This window comes from Martes martes (assembly GCF_963455335.1).
Source record: "Martes martes genome assembly, chromosome: 14".
NCBI lineage: Eukaryota > Metazoa > Chordata > Mammalia > Carnivora > Mustelidae > Martes > Martes martes.
The window spans coordinates 57396349-57418115 of record NC_137902.1 but is presented as its reverse complement, the minus strand read 5'-3'; the positions used below and the strand labels follow the sequence as shown (position 1 = coordinate 57418115).

The window sequence follows — 21767 nt, the reverse complement described above, 5'->3', positions numbered from 1 at the left end:
AAAGTGTGATGATATAACCATAGGCAGGGTGTATTGGATTTGGCAGAAAGGTCTCTTTATTGGTTGAGAAGGGTCGGGAAAGGCTTCACAGAGTTGGTGACCTTGAGCTGAGTCTTAAAAGAGCAGTAGGTGGACACCCCCAAACAAGGAAGGAAAGAGCATTTTCAGGCAGAGGAAACTGTGGACAGAAGGCATGGGACCTGAAATGGATGCAAATTCCATTCTCTGAGATTACCTGAAACAAACAACATTTGGAAGACTGGTTAGAGTTGTTGACTTGTGTTTGCAAATTCTGTCCTCTCCTACAGAGGGGAAGCTCCTTCAGGGCAGAGATCATGTCTTAGTCTTTATTTTTTTTTATTTTATTTTTTTTAAAGATTTTATTTATTTATTTGACAGACAGAGATCACAAGTAGGCAGAGAGGCAGGCAGAGAGAGAGGAAGGGAAGCAGGCTCCCCGCCAAGCAAAGAGCCCAATGTGGGGCTCAATCCCAGGACCCTGGGATCATGACCTGAGCTGAAGGCAGAGGCTTTAACCCACTGAGCTACCCAGGCGCCCCATGTCTTAGTCTTTAAAATACCTTTGTGTATGCTTGCCTTGGAATAGAAACAATAATTTGCTTTTAGTTTTTTCACAGATATGAAAGTTCATAACCAGAGTAAATGACTTCTCCCTTTTAACTATTCCTTATTGTTCTTGTGGCTTTTGGTCAATTCCTACTTCTTTCCTGCCTCTTTATGCCAGCCACCTCCTTATGGTTGCTCCAGCCCTTTTCTCCCTCTCATGGCCTCCAAACTACAACCAGACATTTTCTAAAAGATAATTCTGATCCTCTCATTTCCCTAACTTAAAAAAAAAAATGTATTATCAATGGGAAAATAAAAACCAAGCACAAGGGGCGCCTGGATGGCTCAGTCAGTTAAATGTCTGCCTTCAGCTCAGATCATGGTCCCAGGGTCCTCAGATGAACCCATATTGCACTGGGCTCCTTGCTCAGCAGGGAGCCTGCTTCTCCTTCTCCCTTTGCTTGCTGCTCCCTCTGCTTGTATTCACTCTCTCTCTCTGTCAAATAAGTAAATAAAATCTCAAAACAAACAAACAAACAAACACAACATGAACAACATTAAAAAAAATTAACATGACATACAAAGCTTGATTGAGTAGAGTATCAACCAGGCTTTCCTGCTTCCTCCTCCTCCTTTCTGCCACCTCAGTTTCCCTACACTGTTCCTATGTCATTCAAACAATGTATAGTTTATGTTCATCCCTTTGTTCAAGTCATTCACTTTGCTAGGAATGCCCTATACCCTCTGCCTGGAAAACTATGTATCCTTCAAGACACAGTCAAGTTCTCTAATAAACTCTTCCTCCACCGCACATTCCTAACTTCTTCCTCAAGTCTCTCATAACATGGTTTACAAGCCTCATGGGTAGGAATTTTGATATACAAACTTGAATAAGTAAGAAATATCTCGGTTGATTGTTTTCTTTAAACCTACTTTTGGTAGTTAGGATTTAGCTTCAGTTCTGTGTAATACATACCCCAAATGACAGTAATGTAAATAAGAGAGATATTTATTTCTCACTTACATAAACATATGGATTGGGCTGGTAGAATGGCTCTGCATTTCACTGAGTTCCAGTGGCTTCCAGCTTCATTTCATTCTAAGGGATAGCCCCATATTAGTCTCAGATGGCAAGTAATGAAGGGCATTCCCCACCCCCTTCTTAAGGTCATTTCCCTTCGATCAACATACATCACTATCCTTCATATCCCATGACTAGAGAGTAGTCATGTGGCCAAACTTAGATTAATGAAGGTCAAGAAATGCAGTCTTTATTTAGAATAGCCATATAAAGAAATCAGGAATTCTATTATTGTAGAAGAAGAAGATGGATGCTTTGGGGACACTGATAGCCTCTGCATCACCACATAATTCTGTTTCTGAGACCCCACCCTTCTGGGCTGGGAAAAAAATTCGATCACTCATTATTGGCCATCCCATTCCTCTTCCATGGCTGTACAAAGACGACAGATAGGTATATAGACATAGACATTGCGTTTGATATTAAACACTGCTCTAATCATCTTACATGAATTGCCTTTTTTAACCCTCACAAAAAACCTCTGAAGTAAGAATTATTATTTCCACATTTTAGAGATAAAGGAGCTGAGGAAGAGGAAGGTAACAACTGGACAAAAGGGAAGCCCATCCTGTCATCAGTCATCTATCCCTATGGGATATGGGAGGGAGCCTTATCTCCCAGACTTCAAGGTCCCTTCAAGTCCAGCACTTTGTTGCCTCCTGACATGCTGGGGGACTAATATCTTTAGTAAGATTGGGAGCCTTTTAATGAGAGGGGTTACTATCCCCTCTGAACTCTGGTTCTCCCTCTTGTCAGGTTCTCTGACAAGATCCTCAGACCTCTCTCTTCTTCACAGCAAAACTAAAATAATCTCCCTTCCGCAGTCTTCTTGTGACTACTTCCTGGCTCTCTTGCCCTTCAAATAATCTTTTTAATTTAATTTAATTTGCATAAACTCAAGCTTGTTGACTCAGGCTATTTCTGCTTTATGCCACGCCAAAATGCCAGAAGCGAATGTTTATGAAGCCTGGACATTTACTTGGAATGGAAGGGGGAGGGAAAATACAGAGGAAAATACAAGGACAACAAAAATCTCAAGTAATTATCTTCTGCAATTTTCTTGCTTGAATCTCTGTTAGTTATGAATATTCTTAAGTCCCCAGCTGAGGGCAACTAACTCAAGGACAGTAGTGGCATCTTATCATCTTCCTGATGACATTGCCTATCAACATGTATAGTAAAAAGGGGCACCTGGGTGGCTCAGTTGGTTAAGCATCTGCCTTTGGCTCAGGTCATGATCTTGGGCTCCTAGGATTGAGTCTTGCATCCAGCTCTCTGCTCAGCAGGAAGTCTGCTTCTCCCTCTCACTCTCACTCTCTCTTTCTCACCCTCTCTGTGCACTTTCTCTCCTTCTTTCTCAAATAAATAAATAAAATCTTTTTCAAAAGTGTATATTAAAGAAGTGTAAGCATTTGTGGAATGTTGTTGAACAAGAATTTTTAGTACATCTAACTTGTAAGAAGTGATGACATTACTAGCTTTTCTGAAAGAATTTTCAAAAACAATGACAGGTCTGTTTTAAAATCTATATTTTAATCATTTCTCAGAATCCAGAAGCCAAAAGAGGTATCATCTACTCCCACTACTTCTGCAGCCATTCCTTCAGCAGCACCCCAAGCCCAGCATGTGGTGGCCCAGCCCAGGGTGTCAACCATCCAACAGGTATAGAGTCTAAGTGAAACACAGGTGCCGTGGACTGTGATGAGCAGGCACTGTGACCGTGGCCATCTTGTACGGCATTATTGTATTCTCCTCTATAGCAACTTCATGACTTTGGGCAACACACTTCCACGATCATGATAATGGTGTTTCTTATTGTTGTGGGAACATATTCTCTAGCTTCATAGGCAGATTTCACAGGAAAAGAAACTCTTTACTAAGTAGTACTGATATTCCAGTTTAATGAAGGGCATTGGTTAGGTATACAAAGAGTTGCCAGCTCTCACACTGGCCCAGGCAGGACACTATATCATGAAACTCAGTTTCATGGAGCTGCAAATAATTCTACTTTCTAAGATATAACAACCAGAAAATGATTTTTTTAGAAAGCATTTAATGCTCTCATCCTTCAAGTTAATGATGATGATTATGATAATGATGATGATTCTAATGCATACTTATTGTAAAAACACTCAAAAGATACAGAAGTATATTCAATAAAAACCTTGGTCGAGATATTACTCCCATGCCCCAACTCCTCGGAGGTACCTTTTGTTAATAGTTGCTAGCAGATAGTTCTAGGCATTTTCTGTGCATGTATATGAATATATATAATATTTTAAAAATATGAAGTCATACTAATCTAAGTATATTTGTAATATGTTATTGATATATTTATTTATGTATGAGTAAACATATTGATCTGCAACTTAAAAAAAGTTCAAACAGAACTTCTTATTTAATCCATTTAATAATGTAGAGGGGTCACATTTTAGTTCTAACCCAGTAGTTTTCAAGCTGTGGTATGTGGAAACTCAGGTTTTATGGAACTTCCTCAGAGGTTTAGGGTTTATTACAACCAGTAGAGCTCTTTCTGTGTGTTGAGGCTGTGGGGATAGACAGCACTTATTTATAACCACGATGACCTAGAAAGAAATACAATCAATTCAGTATCAAATTTGAAGTCTGTGGTTCATAGACTTAGAAAGGTCAGTCTTTTGGTTTTAGAATAATTGCATATACAAAATGCTATAGACTTGTTTTATCTATCATCTAGGTAGTAATCATGGTGACAATGAATCTATTGTTGGTTCCCTTCTAATAGTGTCAGAGCCCTACCAACTATCTGCAAGGATTGGATGGAAAACCTATCATTGCAGCTCCTGTGTTTACAAAGGTAATCAAAATATTCTTTCTTTCTCTCATGGCTTTAAACAAAGCACAGAAGCCACACATAATTGTAGGATCCAAGATTTACTGACTTAGCTCAGGATTTTGGTCTTTAATAAGTACTGTATAGGGCTTGGGGGGGGGGGGTTTGGTAGTTGTTACCAGGTCATTTCAAGTCCCAGATTTTTAATACTGGTTTGCATAATGAGAGGAATGTCTACCCCACTCTCTATATGGCCAACTTATTGCTGTTAAATGAAGTAGCCACACCTAAGGGTCAGGTGATAAGTTTCTAGCCACTCCCAACTCCAGAGGTTTCTCTGAACTTTCAGAAGAATCAGGTTGCAGGCACGTGTCTCTAGTGTTTAAGGCGATGGAGTTAAATGATCTTAGGAGGCTTAACATAAAGGAACACTCTAGGACAGAGAACTTTCTTCTTCTAGTCCACCCTATCAACTATTGTGGTGGCATCAAATTCTGAGTCTCACAATCTTTGTATTCAGAACTGGAAAATTTACTCAAGCACTTCATTTACAAATGAAAACACAAGGGAGGGCCAGGGACTTGAGGCAGTTTATCCAAGGTCAGAAAGCGAGTTAGTGGCAGAATCAGGACTAGAAACAAGTTCTCCCAACTCCCAGTCTATTATTCCTACCTTTATATAACATGCTTTGTTTATGTGTTGCCCGAGACAATAAATTTAAAGGTGAAAATTGAGCCACATTTTTTTTTTGGTGTTATGAAGACCACATGGATGAAATCCATACCTGGATTTATAGCTTATTGTTTATATGAATGCCAAAGTGAGGCCCAAAGAGATTTTGTCCTGTTAGAAGTATGCTTTAGTTTAGAGCAGTGGTTCTCAATCAGAGTTAACTTTGCCCCACAGGAGACATTTGCAATGTTTGTAGATATTGTTGGTGGATACCACCAGGAGATCGTGTTGTTGGCATCCAGAGATGCTGCTAACCATCCTGTGATGTACACAATGACGGCCTCCTTGGGGGTGTCCCGATTGGGTGGGAGCCAGTGGGTGTGTGTGGTAAAAAAAAAATTCAGCCAAGGCTGAACAAAGGAGATGGAAGTTAATTACTATCCTGCAAGGGAGCTGCGGGCAGGACAGCAAAGAAGAGACTGTCTACGAGACAGTAGTAAGGAGCTATAGTTATAAGATGGAGTGAGGGTGTATGGAAATGTATGGAATTTTCCCTTATTTGGTAATCTTAGGAAGTATGCCAGGTAGTACGGAGCCCATTGGTTGGTTAAGAACTATGGTTTAATGAGCCTGTTTGCATTCAGCTAGGTAGGCCCTTCAACCATTGCTCAAGCCTGTGGCCTAAAAGCAGCTTCTACACCACCCACAATACAGAATCATCCAGCCCAAATTATCAATTGTCCTGAGGCTGATAAATCATGGTTTAGAGCAAAATGGCAAAAATGGCATATTTTCCAAAGAGTATGATCCCCGAAGAAAGAGCTAAATGCACAACTTCCACGGAAACATCAGTTTTAGGAAAGTTCTATTGTATCACCTCATCTCAGATGGTTTTCCAAAGTCAAGCAGAGTCTAGAGTGACATTTATCCATATCCATATCAGTTGGGCAGACATTCTTATGTGAAGCAAGATGCCTCTCCATGTATTAGGTTCATTTCTTATAATCTGCTTTTGGAATTTCAGCCTTACTATTTTCAAAGACTTGAGGTAGGAAAGCAACAGATCTATGACTTAGAGAATACAAGATTTTGAAGAAGAGTTATAAGTAGACCTTTGTATAGATGTGTGTGTGTGTGTGTGTGTGTGTGTGCATGCATGCAGGCATATGGTCATGCACATGCGTGTAATACAGCCAACAGAGCTACCTCTAATTATCTCTTATTTCAATACTAAGTCACCTAGCCTTAAAACAGAGCTTATGTGCCACAGAATCTGGACTTTTAAAAAAGATTTTATTTATTTATTTGAGAGAGAGCAAGAGAGCACGAAGAGGGGAGAGGGGCAGGGGGAGAGGGAGATGCAGACTCTCCGCTGAGCAGGGAGTCCAACACGGGCCCAATCCCAGGACCCTGAGATCAAGACCTGAGCCAAAGGCAGACGGTTAACTGACTGAGCCACCCAGGCACCCCAAATCGGGACGTTTTAATTTTTCATGCCCTTTTGTCACACCCTAGAGACAGTGCTGACTCTTCAAAAGCAACTAAACCACAGAATAAATAATTTATACCCAGTGCCAGCTAAAGTGTCCTCTCTCCTCTTCCTCACCACCACCTGCCCAGCCAGACACCAGACAGGTGTCCTTGTCTCCTGCTCACTTTCAGATCTTCCCAGGTGTTCTGTCTTCCCTGCATCTGAATCACCTGGTACATACCTTTGGAACAACAATTAGCACACTAATGAAGCTGTTTGCACACACACAAGCACCTTGAAGGCTATCTCCAATATCTAGATGGAAGTCCATGAAGGAAACAATGGGTCCAAAGCCATATTATTCCAATAAATCCAATAGGACTTTAGCACTTCTTTACATTTAATTTTCTTTTTTTTTTTTTTTTAAAAAGATTTTATTTATTTATTTGACAGACAGAAATCACAAGTAGGCAGAGAGGCAAGCAGAGAGAGAGAGGGAAGCAGGCTCCCCACTGAGCAGAGAGCCCGATGCGGGGCTCGATCCCAGGATCTGGGATCATGACCTGAGCTGAAAGCAGAGGCTTAACCCACTGAGCCACCCAGGCGCCCCTACATTTAATTTTCACGGGCTGGTTAAATGAACAGGCTTAGTGGCTTTTGTGTGGTGACTCTGATACCTCCTTGCAATTAGATACTCTCATGGGCAGATTCATATTTGCTTTAACAAATAAAAATGGGAAAATAAATTAGTCATTAGTTACATCCCAGTAAACCTAGTAAAACTTGAGAATATCATAGGTCTAAATGCATTGAGTACACCTAGCTTTGCCGAGCCTACTTTAAACATGCTCGGAACACTTACATCAGCCTGCAACTGGGCAAATCATCTAATAGAAAGCCTATTCTATAGTAAAAGGTTGAATATTTTGTAGAATTTGTTGAATACTGTACTGAAAGTGAAAAACAGAAAGGTTGGATGCTTACAGAATGGTTGTCAGGGTATCGGTTGTTTGCCTTCGTGATGGCATTGCTGGCGGGAGGCTGCCACTCAGCCCTCCTATCTGTCATCACAAGAGAGGAGCACACGGCATATCGCTAGGCCAGGAAAAGATAAAAAATTCAAAATCTTTCACAGTTTCTGCTGAATGTGTATCCCTTGGGCATCATCGTACATTTGAAAAATCGTAAGTTGAGCCATATAAAGTCAGGGACCATCCGTGTATGGCGTTTGTTAGATAAATCTCCAAAAGCATTAGGTCCGTGGTGGGAAAACAGTCCTTGATACAAAGACCCAAACTCTGAATAGGCTTTCTCAGCCCTCAGGAGATGTGCTTTTGCCTCCATAAATGGGCTCAGGATTGCTCAGAGGTAGGGCACAGGGATAGGATAGGCTGTGGCTCAGATTCCAGACAGACTTATCAGCAACGGTGTGCTTGCGTTAGTTTCCACCAGTGAGGGCAGAATTGAGGTCATAGTCACTGCCAGTGTCAGAAAATTTCTGAGTCAGGGCCACCGATGATGGTAATCACATGGCATGAGCCATGAGAGCTGATCATATGCATACGTTTGTTTGGGTTATTCCTGTTCTATTTACTTCTTTAGGGACTTCTGGCATTCCAGCGCCTATGACTGATTTTCTATACCGCCCAACAAAGCATTTCTTTGCCAGTAATGGCAAGAAGCCATTTTTCTTTTTTTTTTTTTAAGATTTTATTTATTTATTTGTCAGAGAGAGTGAGCACAGGCAGACAGAGAGGCAGGCAGAGGCAGAGGGAGAAGCAGGCTCCCCGCTGAGCAAGGAGCCCGATGTGGGACTCGATCCCAGGACCCCGGGACCACGACCCGAGCCGAAGGCAGCTGCTCAACCAACCGAGCCACCCAGGCGTCCCAAGAAGCTATTTTTCTAAAGCAAAAATTAGAGAGCAGTTTTATTTAACTCCTTGTGCCTCTTTTGGTGATAGGGAAGTACTAGCATTATCTTCTTTTTAAAGAGGGTTGAAATGAAAAGAAGGGCTGCCCAGCAAAACAGTGGTAGCTTGAGAGACTACCATATCTGGTTCATGGCTCTACTTCTAGGTGATGCCTATATTTTATGGAAATAGACGATCCTCCATCTTCTATACAGTATCAAAAGCACTCTCACTCTATTTATGGGGGAGAAAACAGAACTCACACTTCTTGAGTGCGAAGGGAGGTAGATGATCAAATTAGATTAGAATCTTACTGCTCCCGCTGCTCCCAGTCCGGCAGCAGCTGCCCTGGCCAGCTTTCAAGGCTCCAGCCGCCCTGGCTCCAGCTGCTTCAGCAGTAATTTGAAGAGTGCAAGGGGGCAGGGGAAGTGAGAATTTGAAGAGCACCTCATTATATAATAGCAGAAGCAGGAAAACCCTGAAATAACTGGGCCAGTGGCCGGATCCAGATTTTTAAAGATTACATGCCCCCCGCCCTCCCCAGCCCAACAATGCCAGAAACTTTTCTGGCTCAACTGTTGTTCTGGGCACCTGTGCCCACCAAGGGGTAAAAAGGTCTTCCATAAAAACTCCTTTGAACCAACTCCAGCCTAAAGCACTATACACGTTCACTTGCAGCCTCTCTCTCCCAAGGCACGCAAATATCAACTGGATTTAAAAAGGAATAAACTGGAGTACCTGGGTGGCTCAGTCAGCTAGGCATCCAACTCTTGATTTTGGTTCAGGTCATGATCTCAGGGTTGTGAGATTGGGCCCTGTGGGGGGCTCGGACTGGGTGTGGAGCCTGCTTTAGACTTCCTCTCCCTCCCACCTATACCCCCCAACCAACTCTTTTAAAAAAAGTCGGGGAGCATCTGGGTGGCTCAGTCAGTTAAGCATCTGCCTTCGACTCAGGTCATGATCCCAGGGTTCTGTGATCAAGCCCTACATCGGCCTCATTGTTCAGTGGGAAGCCTTCTTCTCCCTCTCCCACTCCCCCTGCCTGTGTTCCCTCTCTTATTGTCTCTCTCTGTCAAATAAATAAATAAAATCTTTTTTTAAAAAAAGAATAAAATAACAGTATGAACCTTATAGCTGTTATCTTTTAACCAATGAGGGAGATGTCCTTTCTCAAGGTTATCCCTATATTATATTTTTGGGTATAAATCTAAGCACAAACTATCTCCTTTCAGCTCACATTTAAAGCACCTGGCACAGTGCCTGGCACGTAGTAATATTGATCCAGTGGTGAATAACTTCCATTTCAACTAAATAAAGAATTATTGCTTTCATTGTTTTGTGGCTTCAGAGTATCTTTAGGAGGAATAGAGGAAAAAAAAGTCCCATATCAAATGGTTATGGAAGAAATGCTTCTCAAGGCTTTGTGCTGTCAAATCACCCTACAAAGAATGTCTTTCCAGGTGATCAGTGATGATCACACATAGGACAGATTTGCCCCTTGGATACTGTTTACCTCAGGAGGTTGTAAACCCTCAGTTTAAGAAATTTAGTCCAAATCCATAATTCCTAGTTTAGACTAATTAAATCTTTGTTAGCTGGGGAATGTTTCATTTATCTTATTCATTTTCAGTGAAGTCAAGATGATTCTGATTAGGTCTGGTGGCATTGTGCCATTAATAACAGCCTAAGACCTACTCGTCTGTTGAATATCGCACCATCTGCACTCTGTTCAAATGGTGTGATTGGTTTGGACCCTGGTGTGAGTCGGTTCCTTCTCATGAGACTTTTGTAGAAAAGCGGTCTTCAGCAATAACAACTATCACCGTCCTTCAAACTGTGACTTTCAAAAACTTTTTTTGAGTGGCTTGTAAGATGACCCTTGGCACCTCTCCTACTGAGTATTGATGATGTATCAAATAGAATGAGTTTGCATCTCATATCACAGACACTTAGCAGGCATATTACACATACTGTAGTACCTGAGGTATCTTGGCTGGACTCTCAAATAGAACACAGGTCTTGACCTTCAATGTCAAGTGAACAATTACAACCAATTAATGTTGGTCTCAACTGTGAGCAACATATTCTCTCAAGTATATTCTTTTGGTGTAACCTCTGCAGATTGAGCATTGGCTGATGTATCTGAACTGCAAGCCATGTCAGAACATATAGAGTGACCTCATTCTTCTTACATCCACTTAAAAAGGATGCCATATTTAATTTATTCAATCACTTCTTCCACCACCACCACTTTTTTCCCCTTGGTCTGTTTTTCTAATTTGTTTGCCTCAAGGAATGAAACTCTATCTCGTATGAATCCCAGGGAGATGTCTGACTGCCGTTAAAATTTTCACTCAGCCTCAAAGCTGCCACATTACACAGAATTTGATCAGATGTCAAGGTGGAGGGCATATCCACCGGCTTGCCAGGAGTACCCAAGGTTCCTTGATGTTCCCTGCTTACTGAGAACATTCCTTTCTTGTCACTAGAAGTTGTTGTTTGGGGTAGATAAAGAATAAGAAGGTGTTTTGGGGGGTTGTTATTGTTTTTGTTTATCAAATAGTTCCTTATTAATTCAGAGACCCCTCGGTACAAATCTCATCTTGAATTACTTCAGCAAACAAATTTGGGAGTGCAAAAGAACTGAACACTAATGTTGAACTACAACGCCCCCTGGCTTTCCCAATATCAACTTACATACCTCTGAGGTAAAAGTCATCTACTATATATAGCTAAGGCTGTGTGGTTATCCCCACCCCTATATTCCTTAGACAAATGTCATAAATATGATGGGGCCATGCCATGAACATACTATCATAAATTGTTCATAAAATATCTATAAATAATCACAGAATATTTATAAGATGTGAATGACAAAAGCAAAAAAGTAGCTAAATACCAGCTTTTCCTTTCTCTGATGCAAAAGCCAATATTTCCTTAATGCAGATATCCAAATAGTAATAATAGAAAGCCTTGCAGCATTTGTTACTAATAGAGCTTGTGGAGGAAGTTAATCTTAATCTTTCCATGTTTATAATGTTTGCTCCAACATTAAAAACAATAATATGAAAAAAAACAGTAATATGCCCACACACGTGCCAAAGAAGAATTTCATAATCAAATGAAGTACAAGAGGCACCTGGGCTGCTCAGCAGGTTAAGCATTGGACTCTTGGCTTAGGCTCAGGTCGTGATCTCAGGGTCCTGGGTTCGAACCCTGCCTCGGGCTCCATGCTTAGCTTGGAGTCGGCTTGAGAAATTCTCTCTCTCCCTTTATTCCCCCTCTCCCCTTCCCCTACTGGTACCCTTTATCTCTCTCTTTCCCTCCATCTCTCTCTCTTTCTCAAGTCAAATGAAGTACCAACTACACAAAAGAATGTGTGACTTTTTTTTAAAGATTTTTATTTATTAGAGAGAAAGAGAGAGAGGTGGAGGGCACAAGCAGTGGGGAGGAAGTAGGCTCCCTGCTGGGATCACAAACTGAGCCGAAGGCAGACGCTTAACCAACTGAGCCACCCAGGTGTCCCAGAATGTGTGACTTTAAGCTCACAAATCATGAGTGAAAGACTGGCTGTGAATGGAAACTGTGAGTGCCATTCTCTGGTAGATTCTATTATAGAATATACTGATATGATACAGTTCAAAGTGGTTTTGTAGGGGCATCTGGGTGGCTCAGTGCATTAAGTGTCTGACTCTTGATCTCATCTCAGATCTTGATCTCAGGATTGAGAGTTCAAGCCCCATATTGGGCTCTGCACTGGGGTGGAATCTACTTTCAATAAACAAACAAACAAAAGCAAAGTGGTTTTGTAAACCTTTTTTCATGGATGTGTGCAAAAACATTTAATGATACTTTCACAAAATTACAACATATTGTACCATGACATCAGACTCTATTTGTGACTATGATTTTATAGAGATTGTCATTGTTTATAACCCTCAAGAGATCATTGAAGACATACTTTAAAAAACACATAAAGAAAACAAAACAAAAGTCAATTTCCAGGAATATTTGTTAATAAGACAAAGCCAGGAAAATGGAGTCAGTTACTTGAGACACAGGGATGTTCCACCTCACGAACAGTGACAGTCTTGTGTGGAGAAATACATTACTCTATTGACTATGCCTCATAGATCTTCCTGCAGATTTCTTAAATTGTTATTATTTCTGGAAACTAAACTCTACTTGAGCATTTAAGAACAGAAGTACTTTACCAAAAGCCAGCATGTTTCCAAAACTTCCGATGTGTCACCTAGTATTTAATAAAGTTGTCTGGCACTGCAACAGAGAAGAAAAAGAAGACGATCATGAGGGAAAAGCTTCATATGGGCTCAGATGATTCTATGTTCAAAAATAATCCACAGAATTGAAACCGCTGGAGATGTAGATTTGGAGAGAATCCAAATATGAAGACGATATTATCTTTTTCTAAAATTTGGCACTGGAACTAAATTCCAAAAATGTATACTTCTAGGTTCTAACAATATTCTTCTCATTACAGATGTTACAGAATTTATCAGCCTCTGAAGGTCAGCTGGTGGTCTTTGAATGCAGAGTTAAAGGAGCTCCATCTCCTAAAGTTGAGTGGTATAGAGAAGGGACCTTGATAGAAGATTCTCCAGATTTCAGAATTTTACAGAAAAGTAAGTTGATGCTTTAAAGTTATTTTTCTGATAGTTAATTTTTATAAATATATTGTATTCATTTATTTCTATAACTTTTAACAACCAAGTAAAAATATAACTAAAAGAATAAAAAAAATACTTGTATTCATAATGCTCCAAACTAAAGCCTATTAATACTATGTTGTCTAGTCTCCAAAAATTTCTCCATGCATGTTTTTCAGATATAAAAATAAATCTAACACTTTTTTGTAAATTGATTTTTTCACTCAGCAGGTCATGAACATCTTTTTGTGTTAATAAATATACTTTAAAAACAAATCAATACAATCAATTTTATATTTATTTAATCTCCTATTATTGAATATTTCAATTGTTCACAGATTCTTACTTTTGTAAATTGCTTCAATGCATATAAAAGAAAAATAATTTGTGAATATCTACAGGATAAAGAGTATCAGAGGTGCCTGTGTGGCTCAGTCAGTAGAGTATCTGACTCTTGATCTCGAGGTTGTGGATTGGAGCCCCACATTGAGTGTAGGCATTACTTAAAAATAAATTCTCGGGGCGCCTGGGTAGCTCAGTGGGTTAAAGCCTCTGCCTTCAGCTCAGGTCATGATCCCAGGGTCCTGGGATCAAGCCCCATATCAGGCTCTCTGCTCAGCGGGGAGCCTGCTTCCTCCTCTCTCTCTCTGCCTGCCTCTCTGCCTACTTGTGCTCTCTGTCTGTCAAGTAAATAAATAAAATCTTTACCAAAAATAAATAAATAAATAAATAAATTCTCAAAATAAAAAAAAGAATAAAGAGTACTAGGATTGCTACTATAAATTCACCCATTTTTAGGCTTTCAATATATATTGCCAAAATGCCAGCCCAAAAATTTGAACTAAATTGAGGATAATCACATAATTGATCATCTAATTTGGGACACTTTGGGAGTGAAAGAGATTGCCATTAATAATTACACAAAGAGGGGCACCTGGGTGGCTCAGTGGTTTAGGCCGCTGCCTTCGGCTCGGGTCGTGGTCTCGGGGTCCTGGGATTGGGTCCCGCGTCGGGCTCTCTGCTCGGCGGGGAGCCTGCTTCCCTCTCACTCTCTCTGCCTGCCTCTCTGCCTACTTGTGATCTCTCTCTGTCAAATAAATAAATAAAATCTTTTTAAAAAATAATTACACAAAGATCCCAGGAATAAAACAGGACTATCCCAAATGAGGGGGGATGCGTGTTGTTCTAATTATATTCTACTACAACTACCAATGCATGGGAATGCCCTTTGATTCATACCTTCACTAATAAAGGATATGAAAGATTTTTTAAATTTTCACTAATTTTATAGGTCCAAAATTGGAACGCTTGTTTTAATCTGTACTTCACCAAGCAAATGGGGGGTGGAATTTTTTTCATGTTTATTGGGTCCATGTATTTCCTTATTTCTAAATTACCTGTTCATATCCTTTGCTCATTTTCATACTGAAGATTTTTTCTTTTTTACTGTAAGACTTATTTATATATTCAAGTGGTCAATTCTTTTTCTTATCATGTACTGCTTTCACCTTGACCCATTTTGGTCATAAAATACATTGTAACTTATTTTTTTGTTGTTGTTAATTTGTCTCTGCTTATCACTGATATATGAGCCAAACTGCTATCAGGTTTTAACAGTAGCAGCAACAATAACATAATCTGAATACCGTTTAAATTTGAGAAAAAAAACTTGAGTAGTTCTAGCAGTGTGGAAGGTTGTAACTAAGTTCCACAACTCTTACTGAATGCCTGCCATTGAACACCTGTATTCTGTATTCAGTACCATGAAGGCACTTCCAGGAATGTCAGAGAATTTTAAGATAAAGAATCTGCTCCTGGGCACCTGGGTGGCTCAGTGGGTTGAAGCCTCTGCCTTTGGCTCGAAGCCTCTGCCTTTGGCTCAGGTCATGGTCCCGGGGTCCTGGGGTCGAGCCCCGCATCAAGCTCTCTGCTGGGCAGGGAGCCTGCTTTCCCCTCTCCCTCTCTGCCTGCCTCTCTGCCTACTTGTGATCTCTGTCTGTCAAATAAATAAATAAAATCTTAAAAAAAAAAAAAATCTGCTCCTTTGTTATCTACCCTGAGGCTCTCTGACTATGAAAACACTTCATAGTCAGAGAGTTCTTCCTCCATCTTGTTTATGCAAATACCCTTTGGAGACAGAATACTTTATTTTATCAGGCAGATACAGTGTAGTGTGAATCAATTAATCAGATCTAGAAACTTTAGAGCAGGAGGTAGAGTCTACATTTTATTAGGATGTGAGAACCCTTGCCAAGAATGAGTCTCAGTCTGCACAAACTTTGTTTCAGGTACAGCTGAAAGGGTACCAGTAAAAGCAAGCTGTTCCTGAATCCCTAACTCAGTCACTTTTCCTCACCTAAGGCTTTGTGTGTCCCAAGTGGAATCCAGGTGTATCCCGAGATATAGCAACATCTGGTTAGCAGCTCTCTTGCTGCCCTTCTGTGACAACTGTCCTGTCCCCGTCGAGGTCATTGATGCTTTACCTCCACACTTACAGATTAACCTTATCAAATCACTCACGAGTATACAAAAGACTGAAATTCTATAGGAAGCTTCTGATGAAAATATGGCCTCTTGGTAAAAGAAATGCTTAGAATCTTTTAATTTTTTTTTTTCTTTTAGAACCTCGATCCATGGCAGAACCAGGTAAGGATCATTTTAACTTTAATTTGTTAGCATGGTAACATGTAAGCACCAGTGATTTCACATATATATAAAAACATATATATATAATTCAGTGATTTTATATATCTTACATAAATAGTAAAACATATTGATGTAACACTGGTGTCAAGGAAAAAATGAAAAATAAGGTTTTAGAAGCAGGATTCCAACCCACTCTAGCTATTATTGTAGGAGAAGGAAAAGAGGGGAGCACATGCAAATTTGGAATTTATATCAAATACTGAACATGAATGCAGTTAGTTCCCAGTTTTTAAGGGATGTTTCTTAGGAATATTCTCCCTCCTTTTTTTTTTTTTTTTTACCCCAACATGTGACTTCCCAAAACTGAGCAGAGCAATATCCATGATGCTAGATCAGTTCCAATTCCATGGTTTATGTGTCTTAAAACTTATCCATCAGATTTTGAAATTTGCAGAATCAATAAAACCTCCATGGTGTTATTAGATTTGGTTGGGAAGATACCAAGATGACATGGGAGTGATGGTAGGTGAAGCTCTAACCTCCAGAAAATGCAAATTACTCACAAACCACAGTGTAAACATCTGAAAAGTCTTCTCTGTGAGCACCCTGGAAAATCAGATTGTATTCGTACCCCTGGGTAAGAATGATTATTTGGGATTTCATTATTATAATTGTCTCTTCTGAAAACTGAATGGAAAGGCATTCCAGAAGTAGACATGGACCATCCATACGGTACAGCCCTACTCTAGGGCCTTCGGGATACATAAGTAAAGAACAGAGCAGCCTTATTCTTGCATAGCTTATGGAGTGGTAATTTTCCCCTTGAAAATATTTCGGATTTTGACACTTTTGTCCAGAGCAGGCTCTTCCACTAGGCAATTTCATATACAGAATCATTTCAGAGGCACCCAAAAGGGGTCCCTTCCCAAAACAAGTACTGCCTTTCCCAGCTCCGTGATCTAAAATTTCATAGCCAGAAAGGTCTTCCTCCATCTTGTATATGCAAATACCCTTTGGAGACAGAATACTTTATTTCATCAGACAGGTACGGTGTTGTGTGAATCAATTAATCAGATCATTTTCTGAAAGTGGTTGTTGAAGGCTGAGAGTAGAAATGTTTGGGAAGGGGAACAGAGAGAAGGAAACAAAGTCCAAGGGCTCAGAAAAAGTACAGTACAGAGAGTAGAGAGAGGCACCAGACCAAACTTTGCCTCTCTATCATTCAGGGTTCTTGGCAGCAATGAAGAAGACCTCACTTAAAGTGGCTTAAGCCTTAAGAAAAATGTATTTTCTCACGTAGCAAGATGTCCTGAGAAATGTCTTAAGATTGCGTGATTTTACATGTCCAAGATCATTGGGGGCCAAGCTTTTTCCCCATTTCCCATTCCACTGTCTTCAGGCTTAGTCTTGTTTTATTCATCTACCTAAGACAGCTGCCACAGTTCTGAGTGTTGTATGCAGACAACACTGCAGGGGCAAAATTCAGGAACAAAACTCTTTTGTTCTCTTCTAAGAGCAAAGAAATCTTTCTCATGGACTCCCCAAACGACTTTCCTTCCTTCCTTCCAAAAAAGGAGAGAAGGCTTTCCCTTGTATTTCATTGACTGGAGTTGTATGGTGCATGCCATGAATTAGAAAGAACAGAACTTAGCGTGTCCAGTCAGGGTTGGCCATCTGAGACCGGGAGAGGGAGAGGCCAAGTTGCTTTGAAGCATGTGACCGCTCCAAGGAGGGTGGACCAAGCCAGAATTCTATTAGGAAGGAGGAAGAAGGGTGAAGAGCTCTGGAACAAGTACTCAACCCTGTCTGCTGTGGCCTCTGGTCCAGTTTGCCTAGAGGGTGGCCAGCTAATTCAATTCAGTTATCATGAAACAGTGAGATTCCCAAGTCCCTCCTAATACTACAATGCTTTTGTTAATTTTGTTTTTCATGTCAGGTCCTCTGAGTGATAATTGACAGTTTTGCTACTATTATACTATTACTACTATTATACTACTATTATACTATTGTCCTACACTTCTCTTCATGTCAAGGAATATCTAACTATAATAATTTTAGGCTATAATCACATGGTTTAATCTGGGAATCAATTCCATGATGATGGAATCATTATTTGAATAATGGCAAATAACCTTTGTCATTATTCAAAGGGGGTTCATGCTGTCTATTGAAATAATCCATAAGAATTACCATAGTATTGCAAAAGAGAAGATGCTTTTCACTCTTTTTTCACCTGGAATTTCAAATTACTCTATCAGCTAATTACTATTAGCACAGCAAAATATTTCTTGCCCACTTTTAAATTGTGGCCTTCATTTAAAATTATCTCAGTGGAAAAGTTCCCCACAGACATAATGAAAGCCCTAGATTTTAAAATGTTTTATTAATCCTTTTATTTCGCACAAATCTCCTTTTGCTTTAACTCCTAATTTGTTTTTGCGATTTTTTAAGTTTACTGTTTCTCAGTTTTATTTTTATCATTTGGACTGATGACATAAAAACAGAAAATGATCCGGGAATTCACAATTTATTAAGATATTTGATTATCGTAAGATCCTCTTGCCAATAGTCTATGTGGAGTTTTTTGTTGTACATCTTTGATTCATTGAGCCTGCTCATCAGTCGATCCAATCAGATAATTGTTTAGACTGATTACTTTCAAACAACTCAAGAATCAACTTCTTATATTGACTTTTATAGAATCCTCATCTGATATCAGTAAACTTTATAATTCCATTTCCACAATTAAGTCAGTAACTGTTCTGTTTTACTGGCATTTAGAGGAGATTTGTACTTTGGTCATTGCTGAGGTGTTTGCAGAAGATTCTGGGTGCTTCACATGTACAGCAAGCAACAAATACGGCACGGTGTCAAGCATAGCCCAGCTCGATGTAAGAGGTAAGGGGGCCTGGAAGGCCAGAACAGTCTAGACTATGGAACAATATCCAATTTTCATTTTCTTATTCCATTTATGACCACCACCCATTACCCTGCTGTTATCTCTTGTATTTCTTAAGAAAACATCCCCTTGGTGTTTTATAAACTTCTAATATTCTTTCCAAACGTGTACTTGGGCTTTTAGTTTAGGGTTTTTTTCCCCCTGTATCCTCACCATTCTTTAATAACCCAGATTATGGTCACTGTTTTTGACAAGCATTCTCCCATTAGCATACTCATGTGGTTGGCTGCATGGCCCAGCTCACAGTTATAATCCTGTCTCAGTCTTACTGGGTGAGGCTACCAGCTCAGGTCCTGTTATTGTCCTTTCAGGAAATGAAGACCTCAGAAATAATGGGTCTCTTCACTCGGCCAATTCCACAACCAACCTGGCTGTTACTGAGCAACAGCCATCCCCACCCAACCCAGAGCCCCCTTCTGTGGAACAAGCCCCTAAACCCAAACTTGAAGGAGTTCTGGTGAACCACAATGAGCCCCGGTCCAGCTCAAGGATTGGGCTCCGTGTGCACTTCAACCTGCCTGAAGATGACAAAGGAAGTGAAGCATCTTCTGAGGAGGGTGTGGTGACCACCAAGCAGACCAGGCCCGATTCTTTCCCGGAAAGATTCAATGGACAGGCAGCAAAACTCCCTGAGCCTTCTTCACCCATCAAAGAACCCCCTCCAGTTCTGGCCAAACCCAAACTGTAAGTAAAAATTAAAACAGGACCAAGGGTGCCTCTGAGCCTCTCTGAATCTGCCCTTAAGAGTAATGGGGCTGATTTGCGACGACGGGATGGAACTAGAGGGTATTATGCTTAGCGAAATAAGTCAATCGGAGAAAGACAACTATCATATGATCTCCCTGATATGAGGAAGTTGAGAGGCAGTATGGGAAGTTTGGAGAGTAGGAAAAGAATAAATGAAACAAGATGGGATTGGGAGGGAGACAAACCATAAGAGACTCTTAATCTCGCAAAACAAACTGAGGGTTGCCGGGGGTGGGGGGTAGGGAGAGGGTGGTTGGGTTATGGACATTGGGGAAGGTATGTGCTATGGTGAGTGCTGTGAAGTGTGTAAACCTGGCGATTCACAGACCTGTACCCCTGGGGCTAATAATACAGTATATGTTTATAAAAAAATAAAATAATTTAAAAAAAAAAAAAAGAATAATGGGGCTGAATGGGACACCTGAGTGCCTCAGTTGGCTGAGTCCAGGTCTTGATCTCAGAGTTGTGAGTTCAAGTCCTGCAATGAGCTCCATGCTGTGTATGGAGTCTACCTTAAAAAAGGGGGGGGTGGGTCTGAAAACAGAATGAGAAGAAACAATTTAAATGCTTTGCAAACCATAAATCCTTACATCAACATTAGTGTACTCACACTACTATCCTTACTGTTAAATATTCTACCTCTGAAAAATGTTATACCTAATGTTACCCCTTCTGCACTCTTCTTATAGAGCCCTTTCTTGAATCTAGTAATCCTTATAATCTATAATTTCATCCTTATGTTTCCCATTTCTGTTTCAGCTAAAGTTCTTGTAGTCATTATGGGAAAGATATCTAGTATTTTTTTCACCGTTCTTTGCTGTGGCTAGATATGCTATAATAACCACAGTAGGTTTCGTATAATATAATGGGGATGAAATAATGAGGAGTCATAATTTTCAGACTCACCTTGGAGCCTGATGTGATGTCACCCTAACCCCTTAGGGAGTCTCCATCGGAGCCACGTTGCAATGTTTAAAGTTCATCTATAATAAAGCAAACACAGAACATGAAACTACTACTACTGTGTTCTGTTGGATCAAAGTTACAAAAATTATATTTATAATTACTTAAACATTTAAAGGTCAAAATTACAATCTATAGTAACAGTGATCCCATCATGCTTTTCTCAGTGCAGAACACAAGATGTTCAATGGAAGCAGGGGATGTCATTTAGTTTTTTTTTAAATTATTTTATTAACATATAATGGATTATTAGCCCCAGGGGTACAGGTCTGTGAATCATCAGTCTTATACATTTCACAGCACTTACCATAGCCCATACCCTCCCCAATATCCATAACCTGACCACCCTATCCCTACCCTTCCACCCCCCCCCCAGCAATCCTCAGGTCATTTAGTTTTATATTTCTCTCTCTCTCTCTCTCTCTCTCTCTCTCTATATATATATATATATATATATATATATATATATATATATTTGTCTCATCAGGCAAAATCCTGGGCATAAAATTAAATGTTATGAAGCATGCCTCTTGGAAAACCACATCCAAAAATGTCTCTGTCCCCTGAAAGTTCTGCTGGTCACAGGAAATAGGAATCCACTAAAGTAAAAAAGTGGTTACTGTAGGGAAATACACAGGAATGGGAACCTGAAGGCAGCCAGGTCCTGCCTGGAGAAAGATACCCCCAAGCCTCTGTACCCCACTCACTCTCTGTCTGGAGCACCTCCTTGTTTCTTCTTTGCATATCCTTTCCACTCTTCCCTCTTTGAAGACTCATCACCTCACACCTGGCCCATCATGGCATGTCCCATTCTACAATTTGTGTCAAGTTCCACTGCTAATTAAATCATTCATAGCAGCTCAATTCCAAATACCAGCTGGTCAGGTGCAGAGGATTTATGTTTGGAGGAAAGAAGAGTCAAATGGATCAAATCAGAACTATGAAGGACGGTGAGGTGGGGGGTAGGGGGATTTCACAGAAAAGGGAGTTTTGGGAACAGGTAATCCAAAACAATTTCCTTGGGAACTGCCTTCTTTACAGAGCCTCCTCTTACCCAGGGACTGTTCAGGATGATTAGGTACATCAGTTAGGATTCAGTTTGGCTTTGTGTAGAAGAAAACCCAAACAAATGGTGAGTTAAATACATGAGGGTTTTTCCTCTTAAATAAAGGAATTAGTGGGCAGTCTGGGGCCATTAGAGTGGCTCCACAGTCATTGACAACCCAGCCTCTTGTCTTTCCACTCTGCCACCTGCAGCACTGGCTTCCTCTC

General features: G+C 40.3%; 1 protein-coding gene across 2 annotated transcripts in view; it reads left to right on the top strand.

Moving 5' to 3' along the window:
• MYPN (myopalladin) overlaps positions 1 to 21767 on the top strand; it is a 102665-nt gene that overhangs the window by 43401 nt on the left and 37497 nt on the right. For both annotated transcript variants that reach the window (XM_080823590.1, XM_080823589.1), the window contains exons 5-10: positions 3196 to 3310; positions 4413 to 4484; positions 13015 to 13156; positions 15803 to 15826; positions 18608 to 18724; positions 19097 to 19469. In XM_080823590.1, the coding sequence (XP_080679716.1) occupies positions 3196 to 3310; positions 4413 to 4484; positions 13015 to 13156; positions 15803 to 15826; positions 18608 to 18724; positions 19097 to 19469 (843 nt within the window). The remainder of the gene's footprint in view (positions 1 to 3195; positions 3311 to 4412; positions 4485 to 13014; positions 13157 to 15802; positions 15827 to 18607; positions 18725 to 19096; positions 19470 to 21767) is intronic.